The 26081-nt window shown below is 37.6% G+C and overlaps 1 protein-coding gene across 4 annotated transcripts; it reads left to right on the forward strand.

Annotated features, from left to right (window-relative positions):
• Positions 1–10: 10 nt before the first annotated feature.
• LOC105209695 (rho guanine nucleotide exchange factor 7) lies at positions 11–25999 on the forward strand. Of its 4 annotated transcripts, none has more exons than XM_029038719.2 (11): positions 11–713; positions 11658–12154; positions 12221–12421; positions 12480–12678; positions 12743–12839; positions 12914–13038; positions 13102–13362; positions 13756–14999; positions 15375–16930; positions 17799–18135; positions 18210–18329. In XM_029038719.2, the coding sequence occupies exons 2-11, from the start codon at positions 11817–11819 to the stop codon at positions 18211–18213; spliced, it is 4362 nt and encodes a 1453-aa protein (XP_028894552.2). In that variant the 5' UTR covers positions 11–713; positions 11658–11816; the 3' UTR covers positions 18214–18329. The 4 variants fall into 4 exon arrangements, with proteins under 4 accessions (XP_028894552.2, XP_028894553.2, XP_011178557.2 ...); XM_029038720.2 differs by lacking the exon at positions 11–713 and adding an exon at positions 6755–7416; XM_011180255.3 differs by lacking the exons at positions 11–713; positions 13756–14999; positions 15375–16930 and adding exons at positions 20315–21301; positions 24994–25999 and having other exon boundaries at positions 18210–18446.
• Positions 26000–26081: the final 82 nt, after the last annotated feature.

The following is a 26081-nucleotide window of genomic DNA, read 5'->3' on the forward strand; positions in this document are numbered from 1 at the left end:
ATATCACAGCCAATTTTAGTCTCCACAGAAATATGCCATTCAATATGGGAGTTGGCAACTCGGTTAGTCATTTTCGGCAGTCGAGTTATTTTTCGAGTAAATTTCTTGGTGTGTCATTTTAATCGCCTTTTTCGCTGTTAAACTTTATAAAAATTGCGAAAAAAATGTTAATTATTTTGTTGAAGTTGTCGCGAAGAAGTGCAGATTGGTATCCGGGTTGTTGTTAGTGTTTAAAGAACATAAACCAACCGAATAATAGTCAGTTTTCCTCTGCTTAATATATTTTCTGTTGTTGCTTCCGTCGTCGACGTCGCTGCCTTCTATTCACTTCTTTTTCGAGCTAATGTCACTGCCGCTGTCGACTGCGCTGTCCGTATCGCCGATGTTATATTGAGAAAGAATAAACCTGTGCGCATTGCTGTTGTTAATAAAGTTTTATTATTAAATATTTACCATACACATAGTTGTGATTAAGAAATTTACTGAGCAAAGTCAGTTACCTAAAGCGATGAGTTGTGACTACTTATTAAATCTATAAGAAGTTTTTGAAGAACTCTACTCATTACGTTTAGCAACTAAAAACAAAAAATATAAATTAAAAATCACTTCTTATTAGATAATGTTAAACGGCCGTGTTGTGGGTGTAACTAACTATAAAATTGTTTTGCAGTGTGTTGAATAAAGTCTGATTGCGGCAACAGTATAATTATACGGTAAGTATTCGAAACCATATACATGTATGTATGTATGTAGATGGAAAAAATATAGAATTATTGAACTGCATATTAATTGTAGTATTTTTTTATTCATATAGTTTAAATTGTTTTTTTTTTAATATCTGCACAATTACCTGCATATTTATGCTTTCCACACTACTTGATATTGTACATACATATGTTTCATGCGTCATCTAAGTTGCTATTGTCTCGCAACCCAAGAGTATCCAACAGACACAATTGCTAGCATTACAACGATGACAATAGCATGACTGTAGCTACTATATGGTGCACTTTACTTCATGCAATTTTCCAGGTTTTTTATGTTTTTATGTTTCTTCTATTTACTTTTATTTGTTCTGCTGTTTTCACAAAAGAGCATCGTACAAAAGAGGGCGACAAGTGGTCGCTTGCAGAAGTACGCAACAACATACACGGTATGTTCAAAGAAATGTAGTCTGAGTTGCAACAGAATAAAAGAGGAGAATTGAACAGTGTATCTTTTCACGATATGCTCTGCTAAAAATGCAGACAAAATAATCGCAGATGAGGTGCTATATGATAAAGTAACATTAAACCTGATAAAATCACATTTAATTTAAATAAAATAAATTAGTTTTATTTTGAAATATTTATATTAGCCCTAAATAAGTCTTTGCTGTTTATAATACTATCCTATCATTTTGACACCTTTATCTGCCACAAATCTGTTTAGTGCTATGGTTAAGTTTTTTTCAAGAGTTGTTGTATCATTGCACACCGTGCTCTAATCTATGGCTACATATGTGCCTCAATGACTCTTGCGGTTTGTAGATGTGCCTTTGACTGCAGTAATGCTGCACACAATGTTTACTCCGACGATGGCGCCAATTTTCACAGGGGAGCTAGACAGCCGAGTTGCAACACAATGCACCATACAAACGTGCAGTTACATATAAATAGATGCGAGTTGCCAATAGCTCACACCACAAACTGTTGCTCCTCAGCCGCTTTAACTCTATACAACTCGCAAGTCTGCATGTTAAAATGTGTTTTTTTGGACGTTGATGTGACAAATGTGGATATTCATTCATGCATAGTGAAAAGGCTTTATTGCTTTTAGTTCTTTTTAGTCGACTATTTGCTTTGACAAATTTTATCCGATTTTTACTTTTTCGATTTAAATCTTGTGAAGTTTTCTTTAATAAAATCACTCCGCGGACGCATAATTTGTGTATGTACTACCTGCTACAATGTCTGTCTGTCATAGTTTAAATCCCATAAGTTTCAGCTGTAGCCACTGATCTTCACACTTCGGTTGCACACGCTCTAGAGCGCGTACTAAATTTAGGTTGCACAAACAAATGTTTTCGTTGTTGTTGTTTTGCTCTGCCGCATAAAAAGGGCAAAACGGTGTGTCTGTCTGGTTGTGGCATTGCGCCACCCTTGATTGAAATCAATAAGTTGGGACATGTATACCGTTAAACTTCAAGACCCCAACACGGAAACATAAATTTACTGCTGCCGCTAGTGTGGGCAATACGAGTTTGTTTTTCCTTTTTGGATTTGCATACAATTCGTTTGTAGTACATGTGTATTCATGCTTGTAATTTATGACTAATTTGAAAATATTTTCAATTATTACAAGGAATTTCACATTTGGAAACATTTAGTTTATGTTTTATTTCAATTTCAATTGGTCGCACTTTGGAACAGCGATAAATCATTGAATTTGAACTTTCTATTTTTGTATTAATATTAATGAACTTATGAGCCTCTTCTTGTCAATGCATCTGGATCAAAGAAATGAAACATCGGCATATGTTTATATTAATGCTGGACACTTTAGGTTCTTCATAAGATCCATGTAAATACGATTTTCTCTGTTTTATTTTGATGGGGACACGCGTCGTCTGCTCTTCGTATTCCCTCCCTAGGAATTTTGACTTTTTTCTTACTGCCAAATGTTCTCTAATTATTGCGTGCTTATTTGTGCTAGTTCGTATTTACTTAATGTACTCAAGTACTATTGTGTTTATTTTCCTTAAGATTGTTTATTATTTTTGTTTCTACTCGCAGATCTGCAATGCTTTGAGTGCAAGTGCTTTGATTATGCACTATTTGTAAATAATTTGTAAACACTTTGATTCGGATTCATCATCAAATCACTGGTTGGATTAACAAACAAGATTCACAAGAAGTCAAGAAGTCGAAGTGTATTTTCGCGTTGTTTAACCGAATGCAAAGGCAAGTGTCGCACTATTTATGCATTTGTTGCCTCATCTGTGCAACAAAAATGTTTACATGTTTGTATTTACTTTATGCCGTAGACGCGTGTGAGAAGTATCCAACACAATGTCGTCAAATTATAGTAAAATTCTTCATTTTCCAATATTTTTAACGATCGATTCCAAAATAGTTTTGCTCTCATTTATTCGCAGTTTATTTATTAGTTTTTTCCGCAACTATTAAATAAGGCGCTCAAAATGATGTCAAATAAAGAATTGGTATTTTCCAATTTCCCACCCCTCGCGGCCAGCATACCCCGTTGTCGCAATTGAGGAAAATTTCATTTTGACGTCTGCGTCTGGGCAATTGGCAGTGTGCCAATCGAATGTCGTCGCCTGGTGCTGTTCATCTCCACTATGCTTTTGGTGTGACATATTCAATTTTAAGTTGAGCACTTTTTGCATTTAATGGGTATTATCCTCTAGCATAAAGTAAACGCTGATTTGGAGTTTTTATTTTCGTACCCATTGCAGAAAAGAGCCAAACAAGAGCAAATCTAAAAATAGTTGAGTGTGTAATTATTAGAATCAGTTCCACGTGCCATAAAGGCTTTGATTTTCAGATGTGGGTTCTTCGTATAGAGTGTAATGGCGCTTACGAGGATACACATACTATAAATTAAATTGATCTGTGCGTTTATTTTATGAGTTCTTGAATGCAAATATTCCTACATACGTATTAACAATATATACATATATGCATATGTATATGGGTGTTTATCTCTACAAAAATTGTGTCTGCGTGTGCATTCATCCTCGTTGTTTCCGAGAAAGTTTAAAAATATAATAATTAAAAATAATTGTGAGATTTTTTTTTAAAAATGCGAACGTTCTCTCGCCAATACTCGTGGCATTATTCATATTTGTTGACATTCTCTTTACATGACAACTATTTATGTGCGATTGTCAGCTACATATGTCTGTATGTCAGTTGGTTTCCGGAAGTGCTTGCAAGTGCAGGGAGAAAAACAAAAAAAAAAAAAAAACGAAAATATTTGCCATTGGCGCTATTAAAAATTTAATAAGAGACGAGTGAGGACAATGAATCGGACTTGAAGGTTCAATATTATCTTAACAAGAAGATTATAAGAGGAAATTTTTAAGATGATCGGAGGAACTTTTGGAATAAAATTCTTCAGAAAATAGGCGACATTACATTTTACTCTGACCTCTTAGAGACGTGGTCTAGGGTAAATTATTCGAGATATTTAAATCATTGAGACGCAAACATTTCGAGTTTGGGAGTTAAATGAGAAATGGATCACTATGATGGCCCTCCACTAAAGTCTTTTGCTTTTAGCTGAGTGTGAACTCAGGTTTTGCGCACTTAGTTTCAGTATCCAGTATTTTTCACTGGGTATATTTGTCCGTCTTTACAGAGAAAGTAATTTCGAATCGGAAATAATTCTCCCCACGGAACCCTCATGTATTATTTATCTTAGTAACTCATTCAATATCATATTCTATACGTACAACAAAAAGCAAATATCTTGTATGCAATCCAATGAGCTATGCAGACATGTAAGAGCATCGGAACACATGTAAATCGCGGCTTATAATTGATGCAGCCATTCAACCGAATCTTGTTCATCTAAAAATTCACCAAGTGTAATTAACTTAATGAATTTCGGGCGTTTCTGCGAGGTTTGAGCAACGTTTTTGAGACGCTACTGAATATTTTTATGATTTTCGAATCAGTGGGTAGAATGCAAAGCGCAGGCGGCTCTTGCTAGTGTGCTGGAATGCAGGGTGTTGTTGTTGTTGTTGTACTACACACATTTGTTCTTCAAATTTTATGCAATTGTAATCTGATGTAATCGTATGCAATTAATTTAGCGCGAAGGACAAGCACTCAATGCTATTTCCATTGTGTTAATTAGTGTGTTCAGTGCAAATTGTGGATAAATGCCGTTAGATTATAGAAAAAAAAACGGTTAAAGCAATCATATCCTATTTTCTAATAAACTATTAAAATGATTTCCTTAATGGGTTAGAGGTAGTCAGAGACACCAAAAAATGAGAATTTTCAGTAATTTTTTTTTGTTATTAAATCATGTTATTTTACAAAAGTAATAATATGTCATTATTATACAATGTTTTGACTTAAAGTCACGAAAATTTGAAAAAAAAATCGTAATTTCCAAAGTTATAGCTGTCTATGTTGACCCAGTTTCAAAAAAAGGTCCGATGACAATCATAACTCCTTGGAGATTCATCTAAAATCAATCGGATAAAAAAAAATAGTTTTATAAATAGATGATCCTGGGCCTGAACCAAACTTTTTTTTTCAAAAATTGACAAAAAGGCGCCCTCAGGAAGTTTTTTTCTAGATTTTCGGGAAAAAATCGAAACTTTTGAAAAAAAAATCTTTGGTTCAGGCTTGAGTTTATTATGCATTATTAAAAGCTGTATAAATTTCATTTAAATCTACCGAGCGGTTTTCAAATTACAGTACCAATTCAAAAAACATAGTTTTGAGAAAAAAGCATTTAAAGTTTCACACTAGCGTGTTGGAGTGCCCGATCGCTCGTTGTTATTTGTCGAATAACTCTAAAAGCAATTATCGGATAAACTTCAAATTTTCAGATTATATCTTTAAGATATTACATTAACAAAAAAAAAATATTTATTTTGAAAATCCTCACTACCCCTAGCCCTTTAAGTTAAGGAGTTTCAGCGTCCTTTGTATCAGGGGATGCAGGGTTTAGATTAGCCAAGGCCTATAACCTGTTGATTCGGTTATAGCTTTAGGTCGACTTCTAAGGTTTAATCGTGTTTATGAAAAACTTTTCCATTTTAGACATAATACATATATGAAGAACGAGGAGAAAACACTGCAAATTTTTAAAGATTAATACTATTACCGAAAAGTCGAGGGCCTCACATGTATTTTCTTATTTTCTTATATGTCAGTATGTACGATGCAAGTAAATTGTATGGAATCCACATTAAATTTCTTTAAATAAATATATTCGGGTCGCAAATGGAATAAATATGAAGAGAGACCGTCTGTGCTGTATTTAATAAGTATATATGCACCTACGTAATTTAGTCGGTATTCCTTAAAATTTTAAATATACACGTACATATATGTATGTATGTAAATATATTAAGATGATCAAAATATATTAACTCTATTTGACTTGAGTTTTTAAGGTTTGTCGGATATTACGCACTTAAATTGGCCTTATAAGATTCCTATATCTACAAATCATGATGAAAGCTCTAACCTAACGAATGGAACAATAATATTACCATAATCACACCTCTACATTCCAGAAATATGAAGTTTAATCTACCGGAACCACAAAGTTGCAATCATGTAAGCTTTAAGGGAATCGTCAAAAGCCAAAACCTCGAAATCGTATTGTACTGTCTGAACACTCTTTGATCCACCTCTTCATTTGCGGCAGACGAACACACGAACACACATCGAAACAAATACATATACATGAACAATTTTATATATACATACATATGTACATGTTTGTATGTCGGTAAATGCGCGGTCGCCTTAGCGAAATTATTTTTATGAGGACATAAATTTGTTGAAATGCTTTTTTAAAACAATTTTTAATAATCACGCTGAGAAAACGCCACAAACTTACACACACACACACACACATACAGACGCTTGAGGTGCCAAAGTGAAAGAGTAGGCGAAAAGCTGAAAAATAAACACTTTGCCAAAGCAACAACGCCAATGAAGAGCAAAAAAAAAAAACAAAAATATATATTTACATACCGATTTCTGTGTATATACACCTGCGTGCGTTTGTTTGTCTAATGGCAGCAATAACCAAAATCTGCAAATACCGCAAAGGCAAATGGGGACTAGCAAGTGATTTCTTTATAGATTATGAAAAAAAAGCATTGCTTCCGAGGAAAATTCTCAATGAATGGCCGTCTTTTGCTTAAGGGGTGTGTGCAAAGCGCTTAAAACGCTTACCCTCCACTGCGTCGGGGGTTGCGCTGGGGCTGCGTGGCGAGCATTGCTCCTCGGCTGCTGTTGGTGCGCTCCTGCTGTGTGCGTGCGTCGCATGATTGTTTGATTTTCGACCGCAGCCGCTTTGGCGTTGACAAACACGCTCGCCGTGGCAGCCACCTCAGTCTCCACAGAATCGTGAATGCGCGAGCAGCAATTTTTCAGTTCGCTGTAGCAAAAAGCTAAAAACCGAAAGCATTTCAATTTCAGTGTCAAAAACTTAAGCTTGCATAGTCGTAGCATATTGAAAAACCAAAGTGGCAAATTACCGTTAAACTTAAAAAACTGATATATCGTGGACATAACGAGTACTGTGGCCTTCGGTGTGTGCGGTGCGGATGATATATCGCGCAAAGTGGCTGTCAACACGCTGCGAGAAAGCCCGCTGGCAATGTAAAAACCGACGAACTCCACGCGGAGTGGAAAAAACTGATTTCTACAAAGAATTGTATGTTTTTTGCGGCTGTGTGTTGACCTTGTAACCGTTTTTAAACATTTCTGTTGCATTTTGTAAAATTCAAAATTCCTTAAATATGTACAAGTGTAAATATATAATTGTGTGTCAATGGCGGTGTGCGAGAATTCTATATAGATATTTACTCACACACTGTGTCATATATACATACATATAGAGTATGTACCGTTTTATTTTTATAAACCGGAAACGCTGCGCAACATTTGTCAACACTGTCCCATGCGACTCTCTCTCTCTCTTATCTCACTCTAGATCTCTCGATCGTTCTTTTCGATCTTGATTACTTTCTTTATCGCGATTTTTAGTTTATTTTTTTCTATTAGAAACGATCGCTTAGCAATTAATTAGGCTGCTGACATCTGTTGTTGGTCGTGTTTGTTTGTTTTTGGTGTCTTTGCGAGCGCACACCTTTGATAATTTCGCATTCAAGCGAACTTTCGCTCTTAAAAAAAAAATACCACGAATATATTACTTGAACTTAAATTTTAGTGTTTTCAGCATCCAGTGTCCACATACTACTCTGTATTATCATTAATTTCTAATTTACGAAGCGAATTGAAATCATCGGCAAGACAAAAGACAAAGTGCCCAAAACACAGTCTCCCTTGACAACGGTAAAGTCATACTAATCTGAAGTAAACCCTAAATTTTACGAAAATTGAAATGAAAAATTCACTGCTTTTTCTGGTATAAAAAATCAGACCTAAAAACCTCTCTCATCATCAGCGGCACCTCTTTTAAAATTTTTTATTAAATATGAATTTTTGGGTTGACTTGAGCCGGTAAAGAATACTTTGGCTATTTTAGGATCCATCTCATATCGAAAGTCAAATGTATTTATTGTTATTTTTACAATCCATTTTTTTACATTACATTACTCTCCATTACAGTTGCTTTTCGCGCTTTTCACACCATTATCCCATATAAACATTTCAGCGTGCCAAAAATAAAAAGCCAAACAACCAACTGGTCCGCAAGTATCAATCTTACAATAGCGGCGCTGCTGCCGATATGTCTCGGGGCATCAGCCAGTCAATCAAAATCAATTAGGCAATCGTCAAATAGTCTGCAAACACAAGCAGAGTATTAAATATATTCAACAATCGTTTCAATGTAGTAGCCGGCAGTAAAAAATGTCAAGTCATTCCGTGATTGGCTTTAGTAAAGTGAAGTGAACTGTAAATCTAGTGTATATGTATATCTGTGAGTATGTAAAAAGTGTTCCCTAAATAGTTTTGGAAAATGTTATCCAAGGTGTGCCTACATTCGGTCTTTGATTAAGATCCGGTCAAGTTAGGCATGCTTTTTGACAAAAAAAAATCGATACATCGTTTTGCATCTCTAGGTTACATAGACCTAACTGTCGTAGAAACCCTGTACATAGAGAGTTAATTTTTTATTGAGTCTCTTACCAGCCCCGAGGTCCGAATCTCGTCCCGACTATTTATTTGAATAATCGCATGTCCGATGAGCGAGTTTAAAAAATTTAGTGATTAGAAACGAGAGATTTTAAGGGTCGAAATATGACCTTGTTTGTTTCACGAAAAAGTAAGGTGTGTATACAAAAGTGCCGAATTCCGACTAACATGGAGTTCCTGAGATCCACCACTGTATCTGTGCATTGTGTATTTGCGGAAAGCATTTTCCCGGTTTTTGTTGATCGTTGTTTGTTTGTTTCGCTGTCAACCCGGTGCAAAGCGTTCGCTTCTCTTGCCGTTGCTGACGTTGATTTATATTTTTAGTGCCAAAATCAACAACAAATCAAGAGTGTGTGATGTTTTATCTTTGCTAGAACTGTCGCTGCTCGACTGCGCTGCTTGCGCGAAATGAAAACAACAAAACAAACATGTCGATTGGCTATTTTTATTCGCAGCAAATGATGGCAGCGAGTATGAAGAAAATACATATGTAGATACCGCGCTGCTAATACTACACAAACTATCCTTTTATTGCTTAATTTTGAGGAAATTTTCATTTCAAGTGTAAACAAATTACGGAAAGCACACCAAAAACAAAAATAACAAAAATAACAAAAATCAAATAGAATAAATCAACGAAATTGTAAAGGGGAAATCATTGTTTTCCAATTTGTTCATGAGTGTTTCCATTTGGAAGCGAGATCCGCGACATCATTTTTAATATAGCAAACTTGTGCACAACAACAACAACAACAACAAAAAGTGAAAAACATTCTGCAATTTGCGTCACAAGCAGCGCACATTCTTGTGCAGTGACTAGAACAAGCGGAAATAAACAGGAGACAATTTTAAGTGAACGGTCGGACGGAGCGGCAGTTTCCTTTGGAGGAAATCATTTGCATCCGCCGCGAGCAATTCTCTGTGCTTGCATAGCTGTGGGCGTATGGTCAATGTGTGTGTGTTGGTATTTTGTGTGCGAGAGAGTGCAACATCATCAAGAGCTAATTATGTGCAACGTCGGAACGGTTGAAGCCAAATCGTGTTTTGCCTCTGAATGTCTTCCATTCATACAATTGCATATATGTGTATATAAATAACTGTATATGTATGTGCCGCTATTGTTTTGTTTATTTAATGTGTTTGGTGTGATTTATGACTATGACTTTGTGTCACATATGAAAGTGCATTCGATTTACTCCATGTCCATCACTAATCCAATTGGCACAAATGCATAAGGGAGGAGCAAGTGAAGGCGAACCAACACGAGTAATATATGTGTGTTTGTTCATATATATTCCAAGCATTGTATGGCATATTTACACTTGACTGATAATGAATGTGGCGGTGACATGTCGCCGTCTCCCTAAGATGTGTTGATGCCAGTGAAGCTGTGACTGCTGTTGTCGTTGCGGGTTGAAAGGATTGCGGTGTCATTTATGGGTCCATCAAGCAACATGAATGTTGTCAAAAGAAAAAACAATATATTTTTTTTATATCAAACGTGTCCAAAGTGAAACAAAGTGAAAATCTGTGGCAAATATGTAGAACATTCAATAAAGGCGGCAAATGCTGGTATTAATATACTTTTTTTATTTATGTAAATGCATTAAAAATTAAAAATGTGTGTGTCTTTTATTGTATAAATTCATTGTACATGCATGTATTGTTTTTGTAATATATTGGCATAATAATCCCTTGGAAATAATAAAAAAATTGAGTTTTAATGTTTAAATAATAAATGATAATTGTTGAATGCCACGCGCAGTTGTTGAGTTAGAAAATCGCAAAAGTAAAGAATTTTTCCAACTAAAATAAAAACAGAATCACACAAAAAAAAAAAACAATTTTATTACCGGTTGTGTTCTCTGTGAAGAAAGAACTTCTGTTTGTTTCTAAGCAATTTTTCGGTTCCCACACAGCCATTGAGCGCCCAGTGACAAACTGCCTTGGAATTCTCATATAATTTTTTTTCACTTCGGTGTGTGTCTTTTTAAAATTATCTCAAAAAAATATCTGCGCAAAAAAATAATGAATACAAATTCAACCGCTATGTGTACAGTTGCATTTAATTATTCAAACAAACACATGCGCGTCTATACAAATGGACGTACAAACATATGAATATAAATAGCTTGGACGAAAACATGAAAAAGTCATAAATTTCTTGATTCTCAAAAACATTCACAACGCGAGAGAGTTATCGGTTAATGTGCCTAATCCTGTAGAATTTAGTGAAATCGCCAATAAACATAATTTCCACGAATTCCATGCGGAATCATTCGAAATTAATTTTTAATTAACGGCACTTAAAGGCTTTCAACAAGCGTTGATCGTGCTTTTTGTTGAGGTGCGAGAAAACTAAGATCGGCACGGTCGCAACATTAATGCGATGCCGAAGTGGCGATTACGCGACGCGTCGACCTTGGCAACCTTGGAATTTTTCCTTCTCCAATGTGATGTGACACACTGAATAAAATTTTTGTGTTTTTTTTATGTATATATGTATGTATTCAAAGAGTGCGGGAAAACAGTGAAAATTGTTGATATTCTTTATATTTGTCAATGGAAATGTACATAAAGAACGGTATAAATGAATATCCAAATTCAAACAGCAATTGAACAATTGTACAAGAATAATATGAATCCAGATGTTTTTTATTGCTTTCCATGTGCGCAATAGAGTCATAAATCTATATACAAATTTCCAAATTTTCGTATGTTTTTAGGTTTTTCAAATTATTTTAGAATTTAAATTCGTTTTGATATAGTTTTGATCAGTTCTTCCTCCTTTTACAGTTCGAATTACTCGACCAGGAAAAAGTCGGTCATCCACATTCACACATCTCTATTGAGTCGAACCTCAAATCGTGTGCTTCAACTCAATACAAACACTGCACCACACGTCGCACTGGCTGTAACACCATTGTGGAAAGCATTCACAACCAAGAAGACAGCATGTCGCAGCCACTCATCGTCCAGGCGGAGTACTCCTTCAAGGGCGGCAATAATGACGAATTGTGCTTTAAGAAAGGCGACCTCATCACAGTCACTCAGCGCGAGGAGGGTGGCTGGTGGGAGGGCACACTCAACGATAAGACTGGCTGGTTTCCCAGCAACTATGTTAACGAATACAAGGCACCTTTGCCGCTCACAGAAACGATACGACCACCAGAGGAGATACAGGAGTACCGTTCGGTTGTGCTAAAGGATCTGCTCGATTCGGAACGCGCACATGTGGCCGAGATACAAGGTCTCCTGGAGAATTTCCTCGAACCACTACAGCAGACGCAAATGTACTAAACATAATTCAATCAGAAATTGGAAAATTATATCACGCATATTTATTTATACTTTTATAGACTCAACGCGGATGAATACGCCCAGTTGATGTGTAATTTCGTAGAAGTCGTAAAGACACACGAAGAACTACTGAAACAGATGGAAGAGTGCAATGATCGGGTTGGTAAATTATTTCTAACAAAGGCACCGCACATGAAACTGGTCCATCAAGCTTACTGTGCAGCCCACCCAAAGGCCATTGTCATACTCGATAAGCACAAGTGAGTAGAATGTATTAAAAACCTAGATTTCTCAATAACATTACATACGGCTTCACAGAGATGAATTGGAAAAGTATATGGAGCGACAAGGGGCTGCCTCGCCTGGTCTGTTGGTTTTAACAACGGGCCTGTCGAAACCCTTCCGCCGACTCGATAAATATTCTGCCATGCTACAGGAACTCGAGCGGCACATGGAGAGCAGTCATCCAGATCGAGGTGACACGCAACGAAGTGTTGCTGTATACAAGGATATTGCGGTAGAGTATCTCTTAAATTAACGTAACGATATTTAATTGCAACAAAACTTCTGGTCATTAATAGGCGGCATGTTCGGCTACAAGGCGACAGAAGGAACTTGAGCTGCAGGTGTTAACGGGACCAGTACGCGGCTGGCAGGGACAGGAGCTTAGTACTTTAGGTACAAGAACAAACAAAGAGTTGCAGCTAATTTTTCTTTTTTTCTCTTACCAACATTCTTTTTATCATTCGCAGGTGACATAATACACATGGGCAGCGTTGCTGTCGGTCCTGATCACAGAGATCGATACTTTGTGCTGTTCCCCCAAACTTTGCTGATACTTAGTGTTAGTCAAAGAATGAGTGCCTTTATTTATGAAGTAAATTTCCAAATACATAAGCATGTGATTCTTCGCTGAACACCCATCTTTATTTGTTTTCAGGGAAAACTGCCTCTAACGGGCATCATCGTGAACCGTCTCGAGGATAGCGACACAGTGAAGAATGCCTTTGAAATTAATGGACCCCTAATTGAGCGTATCATTGCTGTGTGTCAAGGTCCCAACGAAGCGAATAGATGGGTTGAGCTCTTAACTTCTTCAAATCCAACCATGCCAATTGGCATCAAACGTCAGCTAAGCAATCTAAGTAATAAATCGATGAGCGGCGTTAGTAGTGGGCACGCGCCTCAACCGCCACCACATGTAAGTTCTGATGTGTCTTTTAAACACGAAGCCAACGTTACCTCAAACTCTATGTCTTTCTCTCGTATAAATTTACGATTGAAGAGTCTAAAATAAAAGTTTTTGAGAAATAAACTTAGGTCAGAAGCAAATTGATTTGAATACAGAACATTCGATTTTACATCAGTAATGAGTTTGAGGTAATTCATTTAATAATGTTATTTTCTTGAAGTTTTTAATTTTACTTTTTACTTAACTTTTCGTATTGAAAAACTATTCGACGATCTCACAAATTCTTAAACATATACTTATAAATAAAAAAAAAAAATAACCAAAATTTCAATTGAAACTCAAAATTAACAACAATACGTAAAATCCAATAAAACGCACGTTCTCAACTGAACCACGTCGCAGAACCCTCATATTTTAGATGCGCGCGGTTATAGTACACGTTTCTCGCTCTGCGCGTACTACGCTGCTCCTCCATGCAAACCATATCGCATAACATTGCCTCCGAGTAACTACCCGCCCACAGCACCTTATGCTAACCTCAGCGCACATTTTGCCAAACTAGTAAAGACGGGTCGACTGAAAAGTACCCTAGTGAAAATGTTGCTCTACCCACAAGCGCGACAAAGTATCGATTTGCAGCGTATACCCCTGCGCAGAAAACGCGCACTCAAGTCTTCGGTTAAATATAAGTCGAACCTTCACGATATGGACTATTCCAACTCATCGGAGCGTTCAGAATTGGAGCGGCAAGATGCCTTCGAATTGCCTACTGATTCCGAAAGTGACGAAGACGATGATTATGAGAAATATAGCGACTGTGATTCCAGCGCCTTTGAATATGTAAAGTTCCATGCGAATCGGCGCGACTCGGTTGATGAGGCAGCAGCTGTCAACAACGTGGAACATACAAAGCGAAAGGAGCGCCATTGCTCATCAATAAATCTAATCAAATTGGATTCAGATAGCACAGATAGCGGACATCGTTCTGGTGGACCGGTTGCTATGCAAAAAGAGTCTCTGATCATCGGTTCGAAAGCAATGCAAGCGTTAGTCCGCAAATCCACCGATAGTGTCGTCATCCACACAACAACAGCGCATCTAGATTTGAGTTCGAGTGGCGGCATCACGAGTTGTGTGGAGGAGCTGTCTGAAGATACCACAAGTCTCGAGAAAAGCTTGCATCACCAAACGTCCCAAGCATCGCATGGCTCTTCCGTATTTTGTGAGCGCCTTGGAGGTGCATACATTGCATGCGAGAATCTAGCCAAAATGTCGGATGAAACTAAAATAAAGCAGGTTGCTCAAGTTTCCGAATCACCGCCAGAGCGACACAGTATGCCGAACTTATTTGTTGGTAATCGCTTCAATCGCAGCTCGAATACTGCCGTCTATGTGCCAACCTGGCAAGATCGTAAGGAGGCGCACAATTTGAGTGTTGATGCCCTGAAACATCAGAGCTTAGAGAGTGACAATGCCATAGCCGACTATGACTACGGTGACAACGATGATAACGATGATGACGGCGACGAAGACGATGTTACGCATTCCAGTACGTTGGACTTGCCGGCGGAGTGTTTAACGGCTCCAGACAAATTGCAGGCGGAGTTGTTGTACAATTTTGATGAGAGCTTCTTGGGAAGACAAACGTGCGTAAAACATGTGCAGAGTCATAATGAATTGATGAAGGCTTTCATATTTGTTAAGCCAATTGGAAAACCGATTCGGTGCATTATTTAAGAACCTCGTTCATGTCCTTTTTAAAACTTTCGTATTCATTACTGTAAAACAGATATTGGCTAAAACATTTATGAGAGTCTTCATTGCTGCAAGAGCAGTTGGTTTGGTCAATGTTTATGCTTAAGGGAGATCGTGGAAGTGTATTTTATGCGCCATCGTGTTTGATATGTAAAATACATTAGATATTATATATATAGTTATGGCGTCTAAATTATGCTTCTATGTCTCCTGTGAGCATATTGAAGCAAAATGCTGACTTACCACTTTTATCTGTGTATATATAGAATGGCGGAGGATTTCGACGACATCATATCGCCGCCTTCCATGTTCAAACCACAATTTCTTTTCAATCAAACGACGCAGAGCCTCCAGGAACGGGAGAGAGCTGTGGGAAAGAACGAGCAACACGACAACAACGACAAAGACGTTGCTGCCTTACACAGCAGTCAGTCCACGACTGAACTGTACATAGAGCCACAGCGTGCTAGTGGCGGTTCGGATAACAGTAAAGATAAACGTCCCGGTTCGATTAGGCGTTGTATAAGTTATCAGTATGTGCAAATGTCCAATGAACATGCCGACCACACTTCAGTAACACACACTTCGCCTAACGCCAGCGAAACCAATAGTTCAACTAGTGGAAATCCCAGCAGTAATAATGATCACTTAGACCGTAACATTCCTATGGAGCGCACGCATCGACACCAGCAGCAGTTTCGTAAAGAGAATAACGATCCATCGAACTATAAATGCAAATGCTGTGAGAGTTCGCAGTGTCCTAGTCCACGTTCCAGCGACTCTGGCATGGCTGGTAGTTGCACCATCACTTCACCCGATCCACCACATGGAAATTATTATGGTGGCGAAGATTTACCCATGTCATCAACATCAAATTCCGATCCTAATGAGGTTTCTGATCTCACGCGCTTCGATGTGTGTGGCATGTTTCGTGCGAAATTTCTCACACCCGAAGCCACCCAAGATCTCATAGATAATAAGGACAGCGTTGAACAGTTTCATAACTCCTCAACATCTCACACCGCGACCACGAAAGGTGCGCCTATCTCAACGCTAACAACAGCTGAACTGCAGATATCTGCCAGTAGTACAACCATTGATTCTGTGGCTAGCAGTTCAAGCCATAATCAGGTGACAAATAGCCAAACAAATATACAGTTCTCGTCAAGTCTAGATGATATCGACTCGCCAGCAACGGCCAGTACGGCCGATGGACAGCTATTTCGTTCGGGCATGTACGCACATTGGTGGAAAAAAGAAAAACTGCCAACGGCGGTGGTACGCGGCATCGCCAAGGCTCTGCAATCGCCTCAACTTAGCAAGGATTCGCGTTGTTCCATGTGTTCCAGCTGCGCCAGCTGTGTGTCTGGTGGTGGCAGTGGGTTTAGTGAAGGCACAGCCTACTCTTCGCTTTGCCGAGAATGTTTATGCTTCTGTAGATCCAATCCAGGCGCACAAGATAGCACTAGCACGACAACAACCACTTCCATGGTGCAATGCCCTTTGTGTTCGGCGGATGATGCCGGTTTTACCGATGTAAAAACACCTTCCGCAACTCACAGTCAGCGCGCAAGTCGGTTATCCTTTAACAATACTGGCGCTGTTACTGCGACCACATCCAGCACCTCAACTGTCTCAAGTCCGAGTAGTTCATTGGATTGTCCAATTTGCAAAGGCCTTATAATGCGAGGCGATTCCTTAAGTTCTCTTCCGATGGCAGACGATGTTGGCGCTAAATCGTCAACTGAAGGCAACTCAGGCGATCAAAGTTCTTCGTCAATAAATGGCGCGAACTGCTCCGATTCTGCTGAAGTTGTAGAAGGCAAGCAATCTTTATTGACACACTCGTGCCTCACCGGCCCTGGCACTTGCCACCTGCCACTTGTTAAGCGTTTTGCTGGCAGGTGCAAGTCCAGGCGGCGTTGGAGGGGTGCGAGCAAATTCAATTGTGTTTACCTTGATTAACAAGCATTTTGTGATTTCTTTTCGGTTGGCATTTGACTTGTGCGCGAGTTGAGCGCTTTCATTAACGACTTAATGGCCTGTACTAAGCCCATTGAGAACGAAGTTTCACTAGTGTTACTACAATTTCCAATCAACAGTTTAATGAATTCAAATTTCATAAATTAATAAAAAAAATCATAGCCGAACAGAATTTATGAGGAATAAGTTTTAATTGTGTAACGCTAGTGATAACTCAAATCAACGCAGTTCCCTTGAGTAATACCCTAACTGTTAACTTAACTTGAAGATGTATTCTGCTTTTTGTTCAAATTCACGTCATCTGCTTGTCTTCATCATTCATCAAACAAAAACAAAACTCCACCAAATCACGCTGAGTTGAAAATCCTTTCGATCAAAGAGAAATGCAAAATCTCCACCATTGCCACACTACACCACTTCGCCATCATTTGCTCGTTTCGCTTGCTTGCGCTATGTATTTAGCTGTGACAGTGGTTGCAACCGTGCGAAAACTAAACTAAACAAATTAATAACCAAAAAACCATAAACTCAAAAAATAAAAGAGAGAAAATAAAATAAAAACTAACTAAAGCTAATCTATGAAGCATTTCTAATTTCTTTATTTGTATTAATTGCGTCGAAAATGTTTGAAAACTAACAAAATTTCGAAATCAGCAATCTCTTGTGTTATATAACCCAAAAATGTTTTTTTTTTTTTAATTTTGCAGATGTCGCCACCTGCGAACCTCGGCATGCTGGGGGCGCAACGCACAAACTCCCAAAGCTCAGCGGTGCCGCCAACGTCAATGGCCACGTCCTTGTCGCATCCGTCACAACACAAACGGAGCCTGTCGTTCAATCACCACCTCAGCTACAATCAATACACGCACACTCAGCCTCCACCACCTCATCATCATCTTCCACAACAACAACTAAATCTACAAAGTCATCCGGTGGCACCAAACCACAAATCAAGTTTAGCCCAGACATCGAGCACTTTTTCAAAGAGCCAATACCCAGCAGCAGTGGGGGCAAGCACAAACGCAAAGACAGGAAACACAAGAGGTGAGCGATATTTATTCTTTTCTTTATATCTTATGTGCTTATGTTTACATAACACTGTATCGCTTACACTTTAGCTAATTGGAGTATAACGAATTTGCGTCCAGCTCCACCGCTGCGCCCCAATTTATTGAATGCGCCGGCGCAAAGCGGCGGTGGCGTCACTAGCGGCAGCGGTAGCGCCAATGCGCTGGCCAGCTACTGCAGCGGCCGCCGCACGCAGCCAACTTTCGAGGAGGACGTGCTGGTTTTGAGAGTTTTTGAAGGCTATTGTGCTGCCTACCAGAACACCACACGCAACACTATACATTCGGGTAAGTGTTCCACACACAATACTACAATCCTACTCACATATTCCTTATTGGTAGTACTTAATCATACTGCACATTGCTTAGAGGTGGGTGCATCTGTTAAATATATATTTTTTTCGAACTCTCCTCACCTCATTTCACTATTGCTTGTGGTTTTGTTGTTTGTTTGGAGAACTTTGTAAAAAAAAGTTGTGTTTTTTTTTGCCATTTTGCACAAAATGCTTTGTTGGAGACTTTGAGCGAACGACGAATGCAGCACTCTAGCACTCGGTCTTGCTCAGTGTCCTCTCCAAGGTATTTTCGTTTTCTGCTTCATGTGGGTTTCATAATTACTGCTCGTAAGTTTTTTTGGATTTTGTTTGACACAAAAAATAAGAAACTCTTGTGTATATTCTTTGGTTGCATTCAAAACATAATTCACATACCGTTACAAAAAATATTTGACAAAAACTAAAACAACAACTGCGGTTGGATGACTTAATTTTGCAAAAATCGTATCGAAAAGTGTGATTACGCAATTAAATCATAATTCGCCAAGGGGTGTAATACATATTAATTAGAGTAACAATTTGATTTTAATAAAATGCTTAATTATCATATAAGTTCTAATTATTGTTGATATTTAGCGAATAAAATAATCTTTAGTTTTACATATTGGATTAGATTTAAGTAACGCTGTTTTTACTTTATTTGAAACTAGTTGTTAACTACTAGATATTAAACCACCACTTAGTATACATACATATATATGATTAAAGCTAGCAATAAAACATTAATAATACCCATTTGTTTACACTAACTCACCAATACAAACACATACAAATAAGGAGCTAGCGAAAATGGAATAGAGAAACCCGAAGCCTCGTTGTAACGAATAAAAGTCATTTTAGTTTTTAGTTTAATAACAATTGGAAATGTACATATACATACATACTATATTTAACACGCCTACAGTATTCCTAAAACTTTTCGTTTATGATTCCATTTGAGTAACCATTATATGCTCTTGATATCACATTTTTCGTTAAGCATACTGGTATATATACCATCACGTTGGGTTGTTGTCATTGCGGGTCCATTTTCCATAACGTTCATATTTGCTCACCTATTTATTATAAGTCCTATTAATGTGTTCTGTTGTCGCTCCCCTTGTAGTTGAAAAGTAATGTTGTTATGCACCACCGGGTTACAGCTGACGCATAGACTGACACAGACTTGTAATGTACCCATTTCACAAACGATTTCACCTCGGGGACTTAGTTGTAAATCTGTGCTTTTCCATTCTGGATTAATGCTGGAAGTAACCGTTCACCGCTATTAACTACCTGCATATGTATATACAGCTACAAATTCTTTACTTTTTAAAGCGGGCTCCTTTAGCCTCATCCTGTAACTTATTTTGGCTTACAAGTCCGTGACTTCAACTATAATCTCATTTAAACGATGTACATAAACTAGTTTAATATTCAATGTTGTTGTGCATATTTACCTTATAACTTCTTATAATAACTGTCCTGCTATTTAAGAAGAATCCTCATAGAGTCTTCTGCTCCTGTTAACACCTGCAGCTCGGTCCAATTTGTTCACTTGTTTTTTGTTTGTTTAACCCACCTCATGTAATATTGTATTTGTGTTTTTTCGTTGTTTTTGGGTTTTTTGTGGTGTGTTGGTTATCGTTTGGTTTATTGATAACGCTTTCCTGTTTTTCCATTGTCGTCGCAGACTTTGGCGTTTCACATTGTTTTGACTTACTTCTGTTGTTTCCGATTATTGTGTTGGTTTTCGCCTTTTTTCGTTCTTCGATTTCATTTCTCTCTTTGTCTTTCTCTCTTCCCCGCACTCTCTTACACTATTGTTCCGACCCAATTTAGCACTGCAACCGTGGACGCCATGCTTGCCGATACGCGGCGGAAAGCTGCAGACCAGCAAAACCTTTTCCACATCAAATCCACAACTGCCACACCTGTGCAATACGGGCGTTCCCTTTCCGGGCAACAGCGGCGCGACCAACCAACAAAACTCCACAAACAGCCTGAATTCCTCGTACATTTGGCGCGAGGCGAGTCCAAACAATTTCAATCTATATTCTAGTTCAGTTTCGTCGTTGAATGCCGCAACAGCAGCAACAACAGGAGTAACGGGCGGTGTGAATGCCGGTGGTTACCGCTATTCACTTTCGGGCGCCACCACAAATGCCGGCAGTGGTCCCTCTAGTCTGCCAATTTACGAACGTGCACTCTCTGAGGAGCGCGCAACCCGCAAATCACTCAATCGCATGAAGAGCGGTTTCGGTTCGGGATATGACAATATTTTCATGACACCACTGTTGCCGCGTAAGAATAAGCCATCGCCAAAGCTTGTCAAAAATAGCTACCAAACCCACCAGCGCTCGCCACCACCATCTTCGTCCGCAACGTTGCGCAATCGTAGCGATTCGGAACGACTCGATCTAACACCGCTGACGATAACCGAACAGGAGCCGACACAACGACAACAATTACAAAAACAACAACGTCCACCAGCGCCAGGTCTTTACGATCGTCGCCTGAATCGTTCCTTTGAGACAACGGTTTCGCACCGTTACGCCGGCTACGGCGGCGGCTACATAATGTCCGGCTACGGCCCGTCTACCGGCCATAAGATGACACCATTGCGTCGCAGCACACCACAATTAGCCGGCGGTGAGGATGTGGTGGATAACGGACGCGACAGCGACGACGTCGAGGACGGACCGCACGGCTGCAGCGCTGCGCTGTTACGCAACGGAAGTAGCGTGGGAAATTGCGCCGCCGGCGACCATGAGGCGAGCACCAGCGCAGACGGCGACAGCCAGCGTCACTCCGGCAGTTGGTGTTGCGGTAATTTTGTTATGAAACAATGGCGTAAAATGAACAATTATTGATTGTTAAATGGCTGCATAGAGACGCTTAATGCACGCTTGCTGACAGCGTGCAATGCCAGCGCTGCCAGTACTGCCATATCGCTGCTGCTCATTTCTAGTTTGCTGCATTTTGCGTTTGCGTGCCGCTTATCTAGCGCTGTGCCACAGTCATTAGTTCATTATTTTTCTGTTGTGCAAGCGCTGCTGCAGTTAAATTAGCTAAATGTGTATGTAGTGGATAAGTCAGACTTTGTACACGTAAATGTCCTAGTATTAGTTGTAGGCATACCGATCGGTGATAGAGGCTTCGCGCATGCGCAAAAACGAAGTAAAAATTTGTATTGAATTTTATGATACAAAGTTGAAATTGGCGATCAAGTTTGATACTTTTAAACAAAAACAAAATATATTTTATTATATTAACAATGAAGAAAATCGGGCCATCTTGCAATAGCTTTATTTTTGCTTATATATTTATTCACATATTTACATATTTTACTATACATACGGTTTGGTTTTGTAAATACATATGCAAACTTAAAGTTGCTATCCACTTTTTACATTTATGATATGTATGTATGTATGTATGTACGAGTACTTCTATGCCTTACATAAAATATGAACTTTATACAAATAAGTTATACTTAATATATTTTTATACCATGTAAATTGGCAAAACTATGTTTTATAGGCAGTAGTTGTGAATTTATCGAAACCTCTTGGATCATATTGTATTGTATGAAGGGTATCAGTTAAACTGAAACTGTAAAGTCAATCTTACCAAAATATCTATATTTTTTCATGTAGGTACATAGCGACTATGTGTGTATATAAGTTAGACGACCAGTCGTTTTCAAAACGCTTTACCAATATATTTAATGAAATTGAAAAAGTTCAGTTAGGTTTTCGAAACCACTTTCCGTAACAGCCCAGCTTTAATGAATTTGAATACTCAGTGAAAAATGTGTATTTTTGTTTTAGATTATGTTGAAAGTGCAAATAAAACTCATATTCAGCTCTCTGTTGGGTTTAACCCTTACACACCAGTGTATAATTGTGAGAAATTAATTTTGTATGGCAAATAGTGAATGCATTTCTAGCCAAATAATTATGTTTTTTTACAGCCAAACTGAGACTGTCTGAACAATTTTTTGTTTGTGTCATGATAATTGAAAGTTCCCGTTTATTCTGCTTGCCTTTGCCATAAGCGACTTTAACAGTCAGTTGCCAAATTCTAGCATAATTCCTTTTCAACTGAGCGAAACTTTATCGCAGTGATTTAATAGTTTTTTTGAGATGATTTTCAATAATTTTTATTGATATATGTATTACCACGATTGCTCTGTATGACAGGCCTCTAACTTAAAATTAAAAAAAATCTAACCCAAAAATCATAGTGAATGGAATGTATAGGCGAAGAGTGGAGGTATGCATGTTTAACAAAAAATATCATCTTCAAGTATACTTTCCTTAGTCATGTTTGCTGTTAAACACATTTTGTTATATTTATAATAATTTTTTTTTATTTAGAAAATTTTGTTACTAACTTCTACCAAAGACGTAAAACGAAACAAAGAAGAGGTTTATTACTTTATAGTCTTGTAACGCCCAGCAAATGGACGCAAATGCGTATACAATATTATTGTATTTTTGAGAATTTTTAAGAAGCGATGAAAGAAAATAATATATTAAATAGAAAAGCACACAGCAAACCAACCTGTATGCTTTAAATGTTAATGCAGCAAAACATTATGTATATGTGTATTTAAATTTGTATGTATTGAATACAAAACGCAAATGTATGTACAATTGAAATGTACTTGCTAATCTTTAAGTTAGCCAGGAGTCTTTTAAGTAACTAATACTAAGTCATCATGAACCAGTGTGTGAGGTGTTTTACATTGAAATTAATACTAAAACAAAAAAAAAAAAAATAAAACAAAGAACAAAAATAATAAATCAATAATACAAACTGAATTGAAGCATATTTTTTTAATACTCACGCGTGAAATCAAAAATCAACTATCTCACACAATCCGCAGCAAAAAGAACCACAAATGAAAGCAACCAATACCAAAGTCGGGCACATGTTGACAAACGAAGCAGTAAATTGCGTCTGCATGCAACGAGCTTTTTGTATACTTTCTATTTAGTAGTAGTGTAGCTTAGCATTTTAGTCTTGTTGCTTCCATTAGCAATGAAGAAATTTGTTTTTTTTTTCATATTTTTCCATATTTTTAGATAATATATATTATTTAACAATTATTTGGTATAGATTTCCACATAGATCCATACATTAATTGAAAATACGCTCGAGTTGATCGTCAGCCTTGGTCTAGTATTGTTTTTTCGTTTGCAAAACAATCATTTACAGTTTGTTTTACCGCCGTTATAAGCCTGGCAGCTAAACATTTACAGCTACAGTTCCGTTCTTGGGCTTATTTCTTAAGGGGTTATATACAGTTAGAATTTTCACAAAATCGATTTTTTTTTTAATTAAATTTCTTAATGTACATATCTTCAAGAATACACACAGAAAATTTCATATCGTTCCGGTGAATATTTTCAAAGTTACAAGCAAATGAAAAATTTGAAAAGGCGTTTCAGAGTGCTGGGAAGTACAAGGTCCAAATTTTAAAAGCGTTTTTCTCAAAATGGTGTTTTCAAAGTCGGTGACCAACATTACTCGAAAACGGCTAGAGCGATTAGTCTCAAATTTTAACACGACCTTCTTAAATATATTTTTTAGTAATTAATCGTAGATTTTTTCTCTCCGATAAATATATTTTTTTTTTATAAACAATTTAAGGCCGAAATTTCGGTGAAAAATCGATTTTTTTTTTTGAGAAACCGCCATTTTGTCAAAAAATTTTATTTTGCTTATTCCTTCGATTAATTACTAGATTTAACATTATTTTAACGAAATCTGTTTGGTTTTTTAATTGCGGATGATCCAGTTCCGAGATATAGTGGTCACCGCAAAACGTCTTTTTTGAGAGGAGCTCCTGGAGATCAGCTGTAGCTCTTTTTCAAATAAATATTTTTACTAGTACTAAGTCTTAAAATACAGTTAAAAGATACCATAATATGTGTATAAATGTTTGGATCAATAAATTAAAAAGTTTTCTCAGAAAAATTTTGGAAAATTCACTTTTTTTCGGCCGTCTAACTGTATATAACCCCTTAAATTAGTTATTATGATTTTCCAAGGCTGGGGAAAAAATTAAAAAAAGACAATATTGTTTGAGAAGTATTGTATGTAGTTAGCGAGCATTTATTAAACACTTATATTCCATAATAATATATTGAATGCTGCGTTTGCAATTTCCATCACTTTTGTCTAAAATATTACAATAAGCCTTGATTCCATACATATGTACTTGTATTGCAGTATTTAGTTGAATGTTATTTCTATAGAGATATGTTCTTTTGATAAACGTTTGTTCCGATTGTATTTGCACCATCAAAATCACAGTTCAGCAATAGAATTCTTGTATCAATCACAGCTAGCAACAACACCATTCCACAATATTCTATGTTTTTTCTTTTCTTTTACCACTTCGAACACCGCAATCGACTTCATCACCATCATCACAACAACCACCACATACAAACGACAACAACAAACAAAATGATTATTTATACCAAACACAACGCCACAACGTGAAGGCTTGGAGAACGAGGACATGACACCGACGCTGCGCCAATTATGGACCGCCATCCGACAGATGCAGCAGGAAATGTCACAAATGAAGCTGCAAATGAACGAGGAGCGTGCGCTGCGCACGAGCCTGCAACAACTGCTGATGCAGCACTTGGAGGCGGGCAGCGCAGTCAGCAATACGCCGAAATGTTGACTATGCAAGTGAGTGGGCGTTCGTTTGGTCAATGGAACGTTAATGGTAATGCAGCGCTAAGGGCTAACGGGTGGTTTGTGCACCTAGGCATCATTTAGTGGACATTTTGTTGCAATTATTCTTTAGCGAAAGAACAATAATGTAATATTATTAAGTATGTATCGTATTGTATGTAGTGCCGTTACGTTCTTTAAGTAGCTCACTTATGGTAAGTGCTTAGTATTTAGCCCTTAGCCCAGCAACATATGGTATGTGTCATATTTAACGCTCACGCTCTAGTTTTTACTGTTACTTTTACTCTTAAGTATTAAGCACAAATTATGAAAATATTTTTTGAAATAGTTTTATGTGAGATTTCTCGAAATTCGCAAAAGTTGTGAAGTAGGCTTACTTAATTATATTAAATGATTAGTTCAGTTCGTATGCAGCTTGAAAGTAGTTCAACTGCACTGGGCAAGTAACTGTAGTGAGTGGTTTTTCCGAAGAGTTTTCGAAAACCAAAATGGCGCAATGGATTTGAGTATGCCTTGTTGTTAGCAACATAGTGAGCATGCGGCTTGCACCTTTACGCTTAACTTTCATATTAACTGTTTTTCTTCTTCTTTTGGCCATGACAGTTTAGTGGTTATGGCATGCCGAAAATCATTTCGTAGACATTCGGTACTACATATCCGATTAAGGGTGTAGAACGTTGTTTAATTTAAAATATACTTGACGAGGCAGCAATAATGCTGAAATTCAATACTAATTTCAATATATACTATTTAATTAATTTAGAAAAAGTACTCAAGAATTGTCCTCTTTAACAACTTAATCAATCACATATTAAGTCAGGCGCACAAAAATTCTACTAGAAAAAAGAAATTAAACAATTAAATAAACGAGTATTTAAAATAAGAA

This window comes from Zeugodacus cucurbitae, chromosome 3, assembly GCF_028554725.1.
Source record: "Zeugodacus cucurbitae isolate PBARC_wt_2022May chromosome 3, idZeuCucr1.2, whole genome shotgun sequence".
Classification (NCBI taxonomy): Eukaryota; Metazoa; Arthropoda; class Insecta; order Diptera; family Tephritidae; genus Zeugodacus; species Zeugodacus cucurbitae.